We start from the raw sequence: 18245 nt of genomic DNA, 5'->3' as shown, positions 1-18245 counted from the left end.
GGATCATGCGACCCGCTGCCATTACCCTCTTCTTCCAAGTATATGTTATGAGACTGAGTGAACCTCAGAGCCTCTTATGCAGTGAGTTCTGAAAAATTCTCACCTGAAATCATCAATCCTGGGAATGCGGCAGTCAGATGCCCTACCTGAGGTATTTTTCAAGCTCATTAGTTTTTCTTATTAATCTGTCTAATGCAATTTATATGTTTTATTTTTATGTAAGTTTAGCACAGTAGAAATTGCAGTACCTATTTCTTGTAAGAGTTAAAATCTGGAATAAGTCTGTGGAGTGATTTGTAAATACCATGATTTTATTATGCATTTAACCTCTTCTGTTAACTGTAGTTTTTCCTGACATATCAATATTTTTGAAATATTGGAAACATCTTCCATTGACACAAACAAATATTAAATATCAGGGATGACCTGATTTAAAGTTTTAAGTTTTGGATTGATTGATTGAGTTGTGTTTTAAGTCCACTTTATGCACAGTAAGGCTAATCCGGACTGGACCTACAGTTTAAAGTGGTATCCGAACCACTGTGCCATGTTCCTCCACCAGATATCGAACCTAGGACCCCTTGATTACAATATAACCACATAACTACTACACCATTGGGAAGGCTCATGAACTGATTTGAAAGCAAAAGCTCTATGAAAACCTTGAGACTTTTTCATTCAATTGATTGATTTAATTTATTTCATGTTACATGTCTTCCACTTTTGGCTAATCACAACAATGGTGATGAGATGGCTGAAGGGACAATCACAGACACATAGGGAAAACACAACATAAGCCCTACAGAGAATTGTGCTGGCTGTGAGCCTAAAACCTTGTTAGTCTGCAAAATGCAGCTCACAGTGTACTATGTGGAAAAGAGGTTGATATTTGGATGCCTTCAGCAAAGATCAGCCTTTATTTAATTAATATATTGAAGAGTGATACCGAGCGAAATTTGGAAAAGCTCTACTTACCCACCTCTCCACACTAATGAACGGCCCGATCATACGACGACAAAGCTGCATACCGCTGAGTATGTAATCCTGGCCTCACATCCTCTGGGGACTTGCCATGGAGGATAGAGGCTTTAACCTCTCGATGAGGGGTCAGAGACATTGGATCATAAAACGGCCCGAACAAAAGAAACACACCCTCTGTCTTATATCAGAATTCATTGAGTGTAATAGGCACGGAGGAGTGACAGTTCAAGGCGGCATATAACTTAAGGCACGAAGATGCCTCAGTAAGTTGCACCTCGAACCCAGGACTTTACATCGAGCATCATCACGATGAGATCACGGTAAGTGTGGAGAGAGCTTTGCTCTGGTATTCCTCTTCTTGACAGAATAGGCCAATTAAGTTATGAAATAAAAACCTCTCGCTTTACATAATTTGCTACATCCCTTGTGACTCTAACAATCCCCAAGTTAATCACCGAGTCACACTTCAATATATAACTAAGTGACTAAAAAAAGATACTAAACCTTCAGAAATTTACCTTACACATCCAAGGTACATGAATCATACCATTTTATTCATAAAAGCTACAGTTTAAAATGGGATTGAACCATCAGATATTGTGGCGAATTTCGTGTTAAATGAAACACAAAAAGCATTGTTACCGTTTATTTTGCCACAAGTCTATTTTTTGCTCCGCCCCTGAAACTTTCGCGCATTGTTTATCTTTTGTTTTGGTGTTTGACCAAAATCATGCTTGGAGGCAGCACTTGCGCTTTTTCGTTTCCTGCTGTCATTTGGTCATAAGTTAACATCAGATGTTAAGCGATCCTTCTTCGAAACGGCACGAGTTGCATTGTGTACCATGAATGACGTAACTTTCATTGGAACACGTAGTAGTTTCCATGCACGAGGAAACATGGTTTAAAATGGCAAGGTAGCCATTGGTAATGTACGCAGAATGTCAGAATGAACACGTATTAGTTATTGGACGTCGAGTGTTAGTTTGAAATGGATGACGATTAGTTCTATAATTCTTCGCAAATCAAACGTACTGTGTTTCTTGTGAAGTGCAATCTCGCTGAGTTACGTTGTGTAAGATTGGGGCACAATCTACCAGTTGAAGTTGCCAACTTTTCCACAAGGTACAAGTTTTTGAGGTTGACCGTGACGTTACTAGGATGACGATCTTTGAAAGGGGAGAATCATCGTTCCTGTGTAGTCAGCGAGGACCGCCACGTTCTTTTGCTGATAGAAGCGGATCAGCGGCGAATAAGTTGTGATGTCTACGACCTTGAAACTACTACCATGACTTTGACAAGAACTTTCCAGTACAAAATTAAGGTATGTGTTGAACAGTGCATAGAACAGTGCTAATTATCGTATGCTTCACCTTACTCGTCATCACAGTAACTTTGCACCACTTGTACGTCTTATCGATCCATGGAAATTGCCTGTTTTTGCATGTCAAATTGTACTCTTATTTGACAATATGCGAAATCTGTGAAAATAAGAATTACGAAGTAAATTTATTAGTGCAGTTTAATTGAGTTTGCATCGAAGCTCGTGAAGAGAAATAAGACGTATGAAGTCACTAATTAATTAGATTCTACGTAAGTGCTAATATTTCTGAACGTTATTTAAAACCGTGTACTTTGATAAAATTGCGTATCTGATTATGTGTTTGGACAGTGTTTTCGCTTTTCTTCGTGTGTAAAGAAACAAAAAAAAAAGAGGAAAGGGCTTAATGCATACGTCACTGAGGACAGCATTATTTCAAATTATGAACAGGTTCTCACATGCAGGGGTTAACTATTAGACTGCATTCCCTCATCCCCAAATTTCCCCTACTTTAAGAGAGCATTCTACTTCTTGTTAAGACTTGTTTGATGAGTAGCGTTAGTGTTACGTAATTGTTACCAATTATTGCACACTTGATGTTCTCTTGTCAATGTTTGCCGATGTACACTCATACACACACAAAAAAACTTATTGTTGAATAAAATTGAAGTTTATGAAATACCAAGTTAAGTTGTGATTATCCCACAAAACCTCTCTACAAGTAAGGTACTAATCATTAAGAAGATAGTAACATAGAGGTGATGAATTGTGTAGTGTTGATAGGAGTGTAATTGAAAAATTCTTGTGATTTACAGGTACCATAAAAAGGGGTATTTATTTGAGAAATGATGTGCTGACAGTAACGGGAGGGCGACATAATTAATTATATATACTTCCCCACTTCTTGTTGTTGTTCGACCGTATATTACCTTGCTAATTTCAATGATCCTCTTTTTTTGTTGACAAATGGAGGTCTTCACAGACCCTGAAGTGATGCTACAGATGTGTCATTAGCTTCAACACTTAAAATTTGTAATTGTTCCACTAGTTAAATTGTCTATTAATCTATGGACCTTAGTCGTGCTATCCTTTTTGACCATAGACAAGTGGACCAATACAGTATCGAACCTGGGACTGCTTGATTACAAAGTGACCAATACACAATCGGGAAGGCTCATTAACTAATAATGTATTCCGTTACAGGGACTTGAGAGAAATGTGACATTGGTAAAATTTGACAGTTTTACCCATATACGAGGGTCACTATTTATATTTTGAGCCTAACAATGAAAAAAACAGGAATTTGGCATTGAAAACTGCTTTATTTTTTTTCGAAGTATTCTCCTTTATGGTCAATACACTTTTGCATTCATTCGAACCATTTGTCAAAGCAGTTTTTCCAATCTTCTTGAGACACCTCCATAATATGGTTTTTGAACGCATCAACGGCATCTTCCGCCGACGAAAATCGTTGTCCACGCAATTTATTCTTGACATTCGGGAACAAGAAGAAGTCATTGTGTGCCAAATCAGGACTGTACAGCGGATGACCCATCAATTCGATTTTTTGACTGTTCATAAAGTCGGTTGTTAGACGAGATGTGTGACAGCCGGCATTGTCTTGATGAAGAATGATCCGACGGCGTTTGTTTGTTTTCCGTATTTGACCGAAGACCTCTGGCAAACAAATTGTTGTGTACCATTCAGAGTTGACCGTTCTACGTTCCTCTAAAGGCACAGTTGCCACATGACCAGTTTTCCTGAAAAAACAGGCAACCATTTGTTTCGATGTGCTTCGAGCACGGACAACTTTTGTTGGATTGGGTTCATCTTGAAACACCCATACAGTCGACTGCTGTTTACGTTCCGGCTTATATGCATATATCCATGATTCGTCACCTGTTACAATCTTATATACGTCTTTTGAAGCACCACGATTGTATTTATTGAGCATTTGTTTGCACCAATTGACGCGAGCGTCTTTTTGAGTTTTTGTCAAATTGTGTGGGATCCAACGAGAACATACCTTTCTCACAGCTAAATGATCATGTAATATTTTACATATGCTGGTGGAACTAATGCCTATGGTTGCCTCAATCTCACAGTGTGTCACATGACAATCTTGCAGTATTAGGTTTTGCACAGCATCAATGTTTTCTTGAACAACAACTGATTTTGGATGACCTTCGCGAATCTCGTCGGTGAGCGAATGGCGGCCACGATTAAATTCGTTATACCAGCGTTTCACAGTGGCAAAGGATGGGGCTTCATCGCCAAATGTGGAAGTAAGTTGATCGATGCACTCTTGTCTTGATAATCCACGTCGAAAATAGTACAAAATCATCGCACGAAAATGTTCACGAGTTAATTCCATTTTATTGTTGTCGCGCAATCTCCAAGGCAACATAAACAACACAAATGAAGCTATTGACAAAACATTTGAAGTACGTTATGGTCAATAATGCCAGACGATTCCGTGCAAACGTCAAATCGCGCCTAACTTCAATCAGTATTGCCAAGGCTCAAAATATAAATAGTGACCCTCGTACAAGTAGAGTATAAATTTATCTGTCCCATCTGTACTAAATATTGCCACATATTTTGTTGTTTGCTTAGGAAGTTTTACACTGTCTATTTGTTTATGATTCTTGCAGGCTCCAATAAATGACTTCCAGGCTGCTTCTGGATTTCTGGGCTTGAAACCATCATCCACTCGAGCACACCTTGTCCGTGCAATGCTTGAAAGTATCGCCTTCAGGGTGTTTCAACTTTACCATGTTGTACAAAAAGAAACTAGCTTTTCAATTCCTCTTATTCGGTAAGTGTATTTATGAACTATACTGAAACTTGTTATTTTCTCTTCAGTTACAGAATTTACATTACACCATGGGAACAAACAATAACAACTGAATATGATTAATAAGTAGTTCCACAGAATAATAGAAAATTACAATAATCTTTGATAAATAGAAGTAAGATGCGATAAAATGTATATTCTTTCATGTCTGCCTGGCACCTAATCTTTCACCAATATTACTGTCAAGTTAGTAGTTTTAAGATAGTAGCACTTTCTGGTAGACATTAATTTTTTCCTCTTCTACGTATGACACACTGACATACTTTTGGTTTGGTTTGAGTTGGTGTTTTAAGTCCACTTTATGCACAGTAAGGCTAATCAGGACTGGACCTACAGTTTAAAGTGGGATCCAAACCACTTGTGCTTCCACCGGGTATCGAACCCGGGACCTCTCGATTACAAGGCAATGACGCTACCACTGCACCATGGGGGAGGCCCGACATACTTTTGTTTGGAGCTTTTCCAGTTGTAGTGGCCAAATGCCGCACTTTATCTAATAAATCACCATGCTCTTTTAATTGCCTTGTTTTCAAACACTTTTCATAAATTTGGTTTGTTTTTTATCTGGTTTGTGTGCTGAAATTTTTATGTTGGAAAATCTGTTCATATGGTATACAATTCATATTTTTAAGATCATGTAAGCATTTTGAACATTGTAAAAACTGCTAGCGGCTGAGGTGGTCTAGTTGGTAGGGAATCCAAGTGCCGCACAGGAAATCCAGGTTCGATTTCCAGGGTTTTTCTGAGGTTCAGCCATCCTCAAATAAATGGGTATCTGGGGGAATAAAGGTGCTGGAGCATAGTGCTGATCACATCACCTCCACAAATGGCAGAGATCAAGAATGTGTGAGGCCCTACCTTCCATGTGTGCCTTCATGCCACAGTGCAATGTGCATGGGGAACTTTACCTTTGTTGAACCTTATAAACAGATTATTTTATTATTTTTACACGGGTCAAAAAAATTAGGAGATCAAGTTTACAGGATGTTCCATTTACAACGAAACCCAGAGTTGGGGATAGTACAACTTTTGAGCCAGAAGTGGTACACATATAATCCTTATACCAAATTGAAACCTTGTTTATCAGGGTATTATTGGCTCCGGGAATTATGCATGAATTCTACTTGAAATTTTCTCCGTAGACGTAAAAAATTACATCTTTTTTAATCCAAATCCTATTCACATTTTATGCAAATAAAAATTATTTTCGTAAAATTTTCTTGCTCCCTTCACTCGCAATTCCTGCTTTTCTTAGTCTTATCAAGTTTATAACCATAGCTAGGAGGTGGCGGGAGTCAGCTCTGGGCGCCGAACTATCTAATGAGAAATGTTGGAAAATTGATTGATTGATTTGTGGTTTTAAGTCCAGTGTATGCTCAGAAAGGCTAATCGGGACTGGACCTACAGTTTGAAGTGGGATCCGAACTACTGTTCCGTGTGGAGAAAAATAATTGAAATCGTTTGTTCAAACACAGATGCTTTAGCACCAACTTGTACACCCTTTTTGCATAATTTACGAGGATAATAGCATCTTTGATACTACTACTATAGCCTGGCAAGTTAAGTCCCGATACGAGGGTCACTATTTATATTTTGAGCCTAACAATGAAAAAACAGGAATTTGGCATTGAAAACTGCTTTATTGTTTTTTGAAGTACAGTAGAGCGTCGATTATCCGAACGTCGGTCAACCGAACGACCGCTTAACCGAACTGTGTACTCGCTCACTTTCAGATATCTGTAATGAAAAAAGTACGTGACTTAGCTGCTCGTAAGCATGTAGGCTTGCTTAGTCAGACCAAAATAAAGGATTTTTTTAAACGTTAATTTTGTGTACTGTGTGTATTGTTCATGCAAAATGCGTATGTAATATGTACATATTTTTGTTTAATAAACTGTACCACATACTATATATTCCTACTAAAGTTGCCTTTGTACGTTAATTTGTAATACATACTTTAAGAGATGCCTGTTTTTATGAATAAATTTACTGTACAGTACTTCTTTTTGGCAAATAAACATGTACAGTTCGATTATCCGAACAAACCAGTTTTCCGAACACCCATGTCCCCCAATTACTTCGGATAATCGACGCTCAACTGTATTCTCCTTTATGGTCAATACACTTTTGCGTTCGTTCGAACCATTTGTCAAAGCAGTTTTTCCAATCTTCTTGAGACACCTCCATAATATGGTTTTTGAACGCATCAATGGGGTCTTCCGCCGGAAAATCGTTGTCCACGCAATTTATTCTTGACATTCGGGAACAAGAAGAAGTCATTGTGTGCCAAATCAGGACTGTATGGTGGATGACCCATCAATTCGATTTTTTGACTGTTCATAAAGTCTGTTGTTAGACGAGATGTGTGACAGCTGGCATTGTCTTGATGAAGAATGATCCGACGGCGTTTGTTTGTTTTCCGTATTTGACCGAAGGGAAGACCTCTAGCAAACAAATTGTTGTGTACCATTCAGAGTTGACCGTTCTACATTCCTCTAAAGGCACAGTTGCCACATGACCAGTTTTCCCGAAAAAACAGGCGACCATTTGTTTCGATGTGCTTCGAGCGCGAACAACTTTTGTTGGATTGGGTTCATCTTGAAACACCCATACAGTCGACTGCTGTTTACGTTCCGGCTCATATGCATATATCCATGGTTCGTCACCTGTTACAATCTTATATACGTCTTTTTGAAGCACCACGATTGTATTTATTGAGGATTTGTTTGCACCAATTGACGCGAGCGTCTTTTTGAGTTTTTGTCAAATTGTGTGGGATCCAACGAGAACATACCTTTCTCACAGCTAAATGATCATGTAATATTTTATATATGCTGGTGGAACTAATGCCTATGGTTGCCTCAATCTCACAGTATGTCACATGATGATCTTGCAGTATTAGGTTTTGCACAGCATCAATGTTTTCTTGAACAACAACTGATTTTGGATGACCATCTAGCAGTGGCCTATTTTTTTTTTTTTTTGAGCCAAGTGGGGTGAGGGTTCTTTTGTTTATCGCACAACAATCACTACGACAAGGCAATCTGATAACACGCTTGCCTATGTTCTTTTTTAAAGCATTGAAATGTTCTTGCTCTTTACTCTTGGCTGCATATTTTTGAAATGCAAAAATCAAATCATGCCGGGTCCAACGAAATCCACAAACTGCTCTGGAAAGCCGCTTAGAGGACAGGCCAGATAAATTGTTTACAATGTTGCAACATATTTGCGAAATCAGAAGGTGCTACATAAACTTAAGTATAATGTTGTCGAGTCTACAAGTGCTGCCACGGGAGTATCTAAATGGATGGTTTCTCAAGTTTTAAAAGAATTGGATTGGATTGATTTGTTGTTTTAAGTCCACTTTATGCACAGTAACGCTAATCGGGACTGGACCTACAGTTTAAAGTGGGATCCGAACCACTATGTGCCTCCACTAGGAATCGAACCCAGGACCCCTTGATTACAAGGCGATGATGCTACCACTGCGTCATCGGGGAGGCCAAGCTTTAAAAGCAGGTAAAGAGTCGTTGGCGAAAGGATTTCTGTACTCCGACAGGTAGAAAACAGCCCAGGAAAAAGCGAATACAAATTTCGTTGAAAATCCTCGGACCATTCTGCTCCCTCCAGGTTGCAATACTGCGAACCAACATCGCTGTGGAGAATGGAGTGGGGAAATGTGGTACAAGACGTGCAACAGCTATTTGCAGCTACTTGTTTTTAAACTTGTCAAGTTATACTACTAATAATAATAATAATATTATTATCAATAATGTTGGTCTCGGCAGGTTCGAATCCTGCCTTGGGCATGGATATTTGTGACTGTCCATTCATCAATTTCATCATATCACTCATCCCCATCTTCGCAAATTAGCCAAATGTGCACAAGAGGCGAAGTAAAATAAAAACAAATCAATAACAATGATAATAATAATAATAATAATAAAATGTTATAATATTATTATTATTAGTATTAGTACGTTTATCCTGGCACTTTCTCCCTGCCCGCTCAGACAAAAGTTTGTGGTTGCTCCTCTGATTGTAAATAGAAACTCAGGACCTTAAATTAAATATTTTTAATTATTATACGTATATCCTTTAATTCAATTATAATTTTTGGATGTTGGAATCACATAGATCCTTTATATTATGAAGATATTTGTGTGTGGATGTTGAGAGGCAGTAATACGTAAGTTTGAAATAGAGAACACATGTGCTTGAATTTTTGGAAAGTTCACCTTGAAAACCAGGAATTATACTTGAGTTTTATCATGGTCCTAGAGTAGCCACCCTGTTCATGCATATATTTTTAAACCGGGGAACAGTGATTTGATTTCATTAGTGTCCATGCAGTGTTGCCAGATGTAACGGGAAGTGTAAATGAATTTTTTTACAAAGCATGAAAAAAGGCACGTAATACACATGTACGAACATGCCATCAGTAATTTTCAGTTTGGTTAGGTGGATTAGCTCGGCATCTATGGCAGTGAAAAAAGAAATGTTCATTTCTACCGATAGCCAAAGGTGTCTTTAACCCATTACTGCCCAAATTATTTATTTTTCGAAATTTCTTGTATCCTTTGAAACCCTTTTGTAGTTTGTCTAAAATAATGCCAAAATAATGAGTTTTATTTTTTTCGACCAATAGTCTTTTAGTTTTAGCATGTCGACAAATGTCGGCAGTGAGCACGGATGGCACCATCAATACTGAATAACAAAACCTTAATAAACATGATTATTTTACTAAATATATGGGCAGTTATTACAACGAAATTCCACATATTTTATATTTTATTGTTTGACATTCAGATTATATTGATACATGAACATATTTACAAGAAATTACAATGCTCATTCATATTTTTACATTTGCAGCTGTACATAATAAAATTCTATCAATTATTTCTGAATTGAGTTGCCACTTTCGAACCTAACTAAATAAAAACATAATTAAATTTTGGAAATAGAAAACAATGCATACTTTGTGTAAGTGTTGCTGATCTATTTCTGTGTGTGAAATGCCTCTGAACACTGTATATGGCATCCGACATTGCACTTCTTACATTTCTTCCTTGTAGCCTTTCCACAATGTCCACAACGTACTTGCTTGGAAACAGTTTCCAAATGATGTGATGTGCCATCAAATCGCACTTCAGGCAATACTCTGGATGAGACTTTAATGCTTGGCCTTCCTGCTAGTGGACGGTTTTTCACGTACGACTGCATATAATTCCGTACTACATACCTCGTAAATGAGAGCAGATCAAGCCCATCTTCTTTTCCTTTAGCAGTCAGGCGGTAAAGTTGCCATGCGTTGTTCATGGAAACGTTAAGCAGATAACTTATCATTGGCCAATACCACTTCTTGTTCCTGATACTAATCCTGTAGCATGCAATGTTTTGGTCCATGCGGTCAACACCACCCACGTAAGTATCGTATAGAGCAACACACGAAGGTTGAGGAACTGAAATGTATTTTTTGTCCGCATTGCTCCATCGCCTTGCATGTCCCAGAGGTGACACACCCGAGACAGTTGATGCTACCGTAAAGATGTTGTTATCATGGTAGCATACAAGAGTAATGCCAGTACTTTTGTCTGTTAGTTGATGGTAACTTCCCCGCTCTTGTTTCCTGCACGAACTAACATCCGGAAGTGGAGCATTTTCTACACGATTTGGGCGAACCGTACCAGTTCCATCGTGACCGTTTGCTTGTAAATGTTCCAGCAGACGAATGGAAGTAAAATAGTTGTCAAAAAACAAAGAGAGCCGTGAACGAGCCGAAAGTTTGGATATCAAATCCATGACTACAGAGCCACCTACTCCCAATTCTGGTATTGTATTTCCCGTCGCAGCACCTTGATACGGCTCTCCTTGAATAAGATATCCAAGACGCGTCGACAATGCCCATACTTTGAAACCAAAGCGATTGGGTTTCCCGTGGATGTGCTGTTTGGCGCCATGTCTCCCATAATATGGCACCATTGACTCGTCAATTGAGAGATATGTGTCACCTGGATAAAATTGTAGCCAACGCTCGTTTATCATAGACCAAACTGACCTTATCTTCCCAAAACGATCAACAGCGTCTAGTTTTGAATTGTCACAAAAATGTATGTATCGCAGTATTTCTTCAAACCTATTCCTTGACATTGCTTTCGAAACACCTGCGTGATGTACATCTTCAGATAATTCCCAATACATTCTGGTTCTAGCCATTACATTGTATCCAGAAAGGAATAATATTGCAAAGAAAAGTTTGAGTTCATCCTTGCACAATGTAAATGCAGGTTTTCCCTTCTGTACGGCATACTCAATTGTGGATTGAACTATAAATTCAATAACTTCATCGTCCAAAAACATTTCGAACAATTGTACCGGTGTGAAATCATTTTGAAGAAAGTCGGGCCGTGTGAACTCGATCGAAGGTTTGTCTCCGATGCCACTCTTTTCCCACTTACGAACTTGAGACTTTATTCTCTGATGTGAAGGTATAACTTTTACTCCAGTCTTGATTTGAACACAACTACCAGGATCTTTGCTTGTTGACGCTTCAGATTTTGCTCGCTTCTGCGGAGGACTTCCAAAATCAAACAGAGGCACATCGGACACTGAAACAGCTGCAACATTATCGCACGCATCATCATCTGGTTCACCCTGTCTCAAATGCACTATTCCCTTATCGGTGATTTTGGAGCAAACCAGCACTGCACCTGTCCGAAATTGATTACCAGAAAGTTTGTTCATATCTCCAACGGGTTCATCTTCATCACTATCACCATCGCTTAGAAGAACATTCTCAGGAGGCTCGGTGTATACAATTGCATCTAAGAGGTCGTCTGTCTCTTCTAATATACAAGCGATCTGCTCTACAGTCAACCTGGAAAAATTATACAACTGATATCGTAACAGGGCCGGTGATGAAAACAGTGGACCCGTCCGTGCTCACTGTCGACAAATGTCGACACTAAATTATAACGATGTACGTAGAAGATGATAACAACCATTCAACGAAAGTGAACATAGTGTAAATATAACCAACATGTGCTATTTATGCACACATAAAAATAACCTAATTAAGATTTAGGATAATACGAAAAAACATACCTATTGCTAGCAGCCATAGTGCACGATGCAAACACAATGCAAACACGTGTGAACAACAATGACTCCCCAAGCTCTGTGGAGGGAAACTGAAGGTCACTCTGCTGCAGTCGCTGAAGTAGTTGCCAACTCATCCACGAAAGTTATCGTTGTAAACAAATATCACAAAACCCATGAGAAAAAAATTATACTAAATTATTAAATTTTATGTCGACAAATGTCGACAGTGGGCAGTAATGGGTTAAGGGGGAACTAGGAATATTGTTGGTTTTAGAAATTAAGACTGTGCATTGGCAACACTGCTGGTGTTTCAGTGCCACAAAAGGTGTGTTTCGAAACTGTACACATCATGCAATTACTGAAAACAATATAAAAGAAACTTGGAAATTTTCATGAAAATGGTGTTACTTACATGCACCTGGCAACCATCCGATGCATCAGGAATGGAATTTTCAGCTTTACAGCAGATACTGGAAGTGCCCACCGTTTTCATCCAAACGCAGGTTCACCCGTTTCACCATGTTGGCAGCAACTGCACGAAGAGTACAAATGTTAATGTTCTCAATGGCTCCATGAATGTTTGTTTTCAGGTCTTGTATAGTTCGAGGATTATTTTTGTATACCTGTTGCTTTAAGTAGCCCCAGAGGGAAAAGTCAAGGGAGCAACTGGGCCATAAGTCTTTACTTATTATCCGGTCACCAAAAAAGTCTTTCAACATGTCTAATGTTTCATTTGACGTATGACATGTTGCCCCGTCTTGTTGAAACCAACAATCACATTCGGCAATATCCAGCAAAGAAATAAATTGCGTGATAAGTTCATGGTATACTGTGCCATCGACTGTAGTGGGAAAAAAAGAGATCCAACTACTCGGCGCAGTGACGTTGCTCACCACACACCTACCTTTAGGGGATGCAACTGTTGTTCGTGCAACACATGTGGATTGTCAGTTGACCAGTATCTGGAATTCTGACTGTTGACATAACCGTTAAGATGAAACCAAGTTTCATCACTGAAGAACACCTTGTCCTATACATTGATTCCTTGGTCTCGTATAAAAAGATTTGAATCAACGGCAATATTTCCTTTGGGAATCCAAGTCTGACATCTTAAGTTCTTGAACAACCTGTACCTTATATGTGCATAGGTGCATCATTTTGAAAGCCCTGTAAGTCGTTGTTGGTAAATTTACTTGTGCCACAAGCTTGTGTACAGATTTCCTTGGTGATTGTGAAATACTCCATTGAACGGTTCCAAGAAGCTCTTGCGTAAGAATATGCCTTCATTTATCATGATTTTTTTTTCGTGTATGGATCCCGTCTGACGAAATTTTGAAACAAGTCTACATATTGTTGACTTATCTTGAAGACTAGCATTGGTTGGAATTCTGTTCTCACTGTGGCATATGAATTGGAACGAAAATAATGTTCAATAATGAAAACCTTCTCCTCTGTAGAGTACCTCATTGCAACAAACAAGAATAACTTAACAGTAAATCAATAAACACAAAACACAACACAAAATGAACCTTACAAGGAGACTAACAAAACTCAATAACAATAAGCACTGCCGACCGAACACAACTGGCCTTGCCTCTGTTTCTTTCCAAGAGGGAGAAAATGTAATCTCATCGCATGGTTGCCAGGTGCATGTAAGTAACATTATTTTCATGAAAATTTCCAAGTTTCTTTTTTATTGTTTTCAGTAATTGCATGATGTATACAGTTTCGAAACACACCTTTTGTGGCACTGAAACACCAGCAGTGTTGCCAATGCACAGTCTTAATTTCTAAAAAACAGCAATTTCCCTAGTTCCCCCCTTAAAGATACCTTTAGCTATAGGTAGAAATGAACATTTCTTTTTTCACTGCCATAGATGCCGAGCTAATCCACCAAACTGAAAATTACGGACGTCATATCCGTACATGTGTAGTATGTGCCATTTTTCATGCTTTGTAAAAAAATTAATTTACACTTCTTTTTACATTTGGCAACACTGCATGGACACTAATGAAATCCAATCATTGTTCCGTGGTTTAAAAATATATGCATGAACAAGGCTTCAATTTGGTATAAGGATTATATGTGTACCACTTCCGGTTCAAAAGTTGTACTATCCCCAACTCCGGGTTGCGTTGTAAATGGAACACCCAGTTTAAACTGCATAAACGACCCAGAAAGTGGTGCAACTGTACTTCATTTGCATATGTTTGGCTTTCCCTCAACAGATACAGTTACATTATGAACAATTATGGCTACTGCAGAGCCCAAGACGGTGTTTAAGCAAGTGTCGCGTCATGCAACACACTACAGGTGAGTATACCACTGTGGAATAAGTTGATACAAACAATGATGTTCACAACAGAAACCGACCTCTAGTAAGATGTGTGGTCTCCATGAACTGTTAATACTGCTGCACACCTGTTTGGCATGGATTCAATAAGATTACACTGGTCTACAAAATAAAAATTTTTTTAATCATCAGAAATAGAACCGTAATTTTCTATATCAGTTTTTAATCCTGATCATGAATTTACATCTAGATTTGTGCTGGCACCCACCATTTTTTCATAACAACCCTTTTTATTATAATGAAAATTGTCATTAGTCTGATAAATACAACAATATTGGATTTCAGCAATATAAGTAAATATTATTTAAAAAATGTGATGAATGTCCATGTCAGTTGTACACTGCATCAGGATCATGACAATACAACATCCAGCAGTAGTCTGACACCTTTGAGTCATTCCAGAAACCTTGGTAGTGCTATACCAGTGTCTTCTTGTCCTGGTGGAAACGATCCCCTTGTTCGTCATCGCGAAGATTTTTACGGATGAAAATGCAAATAGGAGTGCAGGAAGAGTAGTTTTAAGTGACATCCGACATTCTATTTCCTTGTATGGATGCAAACGTTTATCTACACGATTGATGAAATCTGGAGACTTGGTTTTACCTAGAAAATTTTCATAAACCCACTGAAAATGTGTCCAAGCTTCTTGTTCTTCAGCAGCCAGGGTTTTCGTAAACGATCCATCTTTTAGAATGTCTCGGATTTGAGGTCCCGCAAAGATCCCTTCTTTAATTTTGGCTGTGCTTATATTTGGAAATTTAGGAGTAATGTATTGGAACATTTTATTTTAGTTAACATTGCCCGGTGGCTCAGTCGGTAACGCGTCTGACTACCATGCTCAAGGTCCCAGGTTCGATCCCCGGCAGGTTCAAATCCGGGAACTTTTCTAACGTTCGAAGTGGCCCCGGCACCCACCCAGCGTCGAATAACATGGGTACCTGGAGGAAACCCTGGGGGGTAAAGGCGGTCAGGGCGTGATGCTGATCACATCACCCCCACTCAGGACCGGATCATGAAAGTGTGGGGCGTTACCCCCACACCCCCTATACGCCTTCATGGTGTGGTGATAAGCACAGGGGAGCACTTTACCTTTTTTTTCACCAAACACTTTACTAACCAGTTTTATGTGCAGAGGGGAAATAAATATCTTCTTGGGATCAACGAGAGGATCATGTTGGACACTGTGCTTTTTTAACTCCTTCTGATTAAATAGTTTTGGTTCTGAAGTTTTCTCCTCATCTTGACATAACTCTTTGATGGGAAATATCTGCACAATCCATTTCTTGTAAATGTACTTTCTCTCTCTCCGTAGGCTCTGGGATGTGTAATGATTTGTCGCATGGGACTGGTCTTCTTGCATTGCACATTTTCTTTTGATCATCCAGTTACGTAATTCATTTGAACATGATGTGCACATAATATGGGGTGTCTAACATTTGTCTTGATCCCTCAATGGACATCCAAAGTACAACTCACATGTTCTTCAGTTCCGGTGTAATTGTACATCGCTGGGCTTCCGTTGCGAAAGAACCACATACGTAGCGGAAGGTGTTTGAGACATTGTGAATGTCTTTTTAGTCACATACTCACAGAAAGAACAAAGACATCCTGCAATGACAACCATCTTCTCTCTCACTGCAGCAAGAACACGAAGTACTTTCTGTTGTTTTGTATTTACAATTTTTTTTGTATTTTTTTTGTATTGAACAGACGAATGATAAGAGTAATCAAGATTTTTGTTCTTGATCTGAAAGACACACTTACTCAGAACATTTTTCCTCGCAATTTTGCCTTCACACTAAGGATGGCCAAAAAATATCCGGATCCCGAAAAATTTAAAATCTCGATTCGGAAATTTTACTATCTGAATTTCGGGGATAGAGGTTTATAATCACTTTCCATTTTTCAGGTCAAATTTATTAATAAAGCTCTCAATGTACTGTACTTTAAGTATCGTCTTCCTCATTTCACGATCATATACTCCATAAGTAAAAGTAAAGTGCTCCAATGTGCTTTACACAATACCATGAAGGCGTACAGGGGGTGTGGAGTTAGAACTCCACACTATCTTGATCATGGCCAAAGGTGGGGGTGATGTGATCAGCACCATGCCCCTGGCAGCTTTTATCCACCAGAGTTTCCTCCAGGTACACATTTTATACGATGCTGGCTGGGTGCTGGAGCCACTTGAACATGTGCAAAAAATTCCGGTTCTCCCCCACCGGAGATCCAACCCGAGTCTCCCGTATGGTAATCACATTATATACTCCGTAAGAACACTGTTATCATCACTAAGCTAGTGTAACTGGGATTATCATTGTAGGAAGTGCCTTTCTTCAGGCTCTTCTTTGCTGTAATTCCTACTAATTTGGACTTTAAATCACATTCGTAACACACTGGTATAAAAAGAAAAATAGCAACCTGAAATTTGTCTTTTAATAGCATTTGCTCGGAACTTCTCTACAGGGACTTCTGATACACCCTGTACTTTAAGAATAGTCTTTCTAGTTACAAAAAATAAGTTTTTTCAGCATATGTAAGGAGTCAAGTGCATGGCAACTTTATTAATACGACTAACATACACTTCTGTTGTTCTTACTCTGCAAATTCTCCATTTCAGAGTAGATGGCGGAGTCTCCAGAAATAATTTCATTGTTCAGATGATAGCCACGCTCACGGAAAGGGAAGTGGAAAGGCCACAGTCATCAGAGATGTCTTCGTTAGGAACAGCATTCTTAGCTGGACTGAGTTCAGGTAAATTTCAGTGTGTGCCTTGTTCCCTACCCAGCTGTTAATGTTTAATCGTAGTTAACCCATGCTCAAGAAGAAATGTGCCTAAGGAGGAGGCTCACAAGCCCACACATTTTTATATCACTAGAATTCAATAAAGCATTCTGTTATTAAAACTACTTCCTTTGTTGTTATATAGGCGCAGTTATATAATAATTACAACAATTATAATAAACCATGATGCAACAGCCCTTGAGGGCCAGGGCCTACCTACCAACTGCCACCCTCACTCCCATATGCTTCAGCAGTGGTGGGCGATCACCCAACCAGTTACAAGGTGATGTGTGGTCAGCACGACGAACCCCCAGTTGTTGTAGATTTCTGTGACCAGGTTACGCTATTCATTCGTATCTCCCCAATTTCCTCACGATGGTGGGTGGCCACTAGTCACATACACTGGCCGAAATCTCAGGAGAAAAGTTGTTACGCTTTTCCCCAGGAGACTCGAACTGGAACGTGTTCCGTAGCCCTGACCTCAGTGCAGGACAATTACAAAAATTACCATCATTAATAAAAAACAAGAACAAATTACTCATATTTTATTATTCAATAAGCCTAAGAAACTATTAATTTTGCACCAATGCCTTTATTTTGTACATATATATGTACAGTTGTATACTGATTATAATAATAACAGACATTTTCATCATTACCAACCAATAGTAGTACACTGTCAATGGCATAGGTGTCATGTTGAAACACATATCCCAAGTGGGGGAGGGGGGTCCTGTTAGTCTCACCATGTGAAATTTGCCTCCTACATATGGTACATTACCTTTATGATTTTATGAAGTAAAAAAAAAAAAAAACTTTTGGGACACCCCAAGGAAAAATTTAATTT

General features: G+C 38.8%; 1 protein-coding gene across 5 annotated transcripts in view; it reads left to right on the top strand.

Annotated features, from left to right (window-relative positions):
* The window catches only part of LOC145996596 (glycerol kinase 5-like), an 81474-nt gene that overhangs the window by 52763 nt on the left and 10466 nt on the right, over positions 1-18245 (top strand). For all 5 annotated transcript variants that reach the window (XM_083133153.1, XM_083133155.1, XM_083133157.1 and 2 more), the window contains 2 exons: positions 4954-5117; positions 17235-17368. In XM_083133153.1, the coding sequence (XP_082989279.1) occupies positions 4954-5117; positions 17235-17368 (298 nt within the window). The remainder of the gene's footprint in view (positions 1-4953; positions 5118-17234; positions 17369-18245) is intronic.

This window comes from Lepisma saccharinum, chromosome 12, assembly GCF_977018435.1.
Source record: "Lepisma saccharinum chromosome 12, izLepSacc3.1, whole genome shotgun sequence".
In the NCBI taxonomy this organism is placed as follows: Eukaryota; Metazoa; Arthropoda; class Insecta; order Zygentoma; family Lepismatidae; genus Lepisma; species Lepisma saccharinum.
Note: the sequence above shows the minus strand (reverse complement) of the source record. Positions and strands in the feature narration are given on the sequence as shown.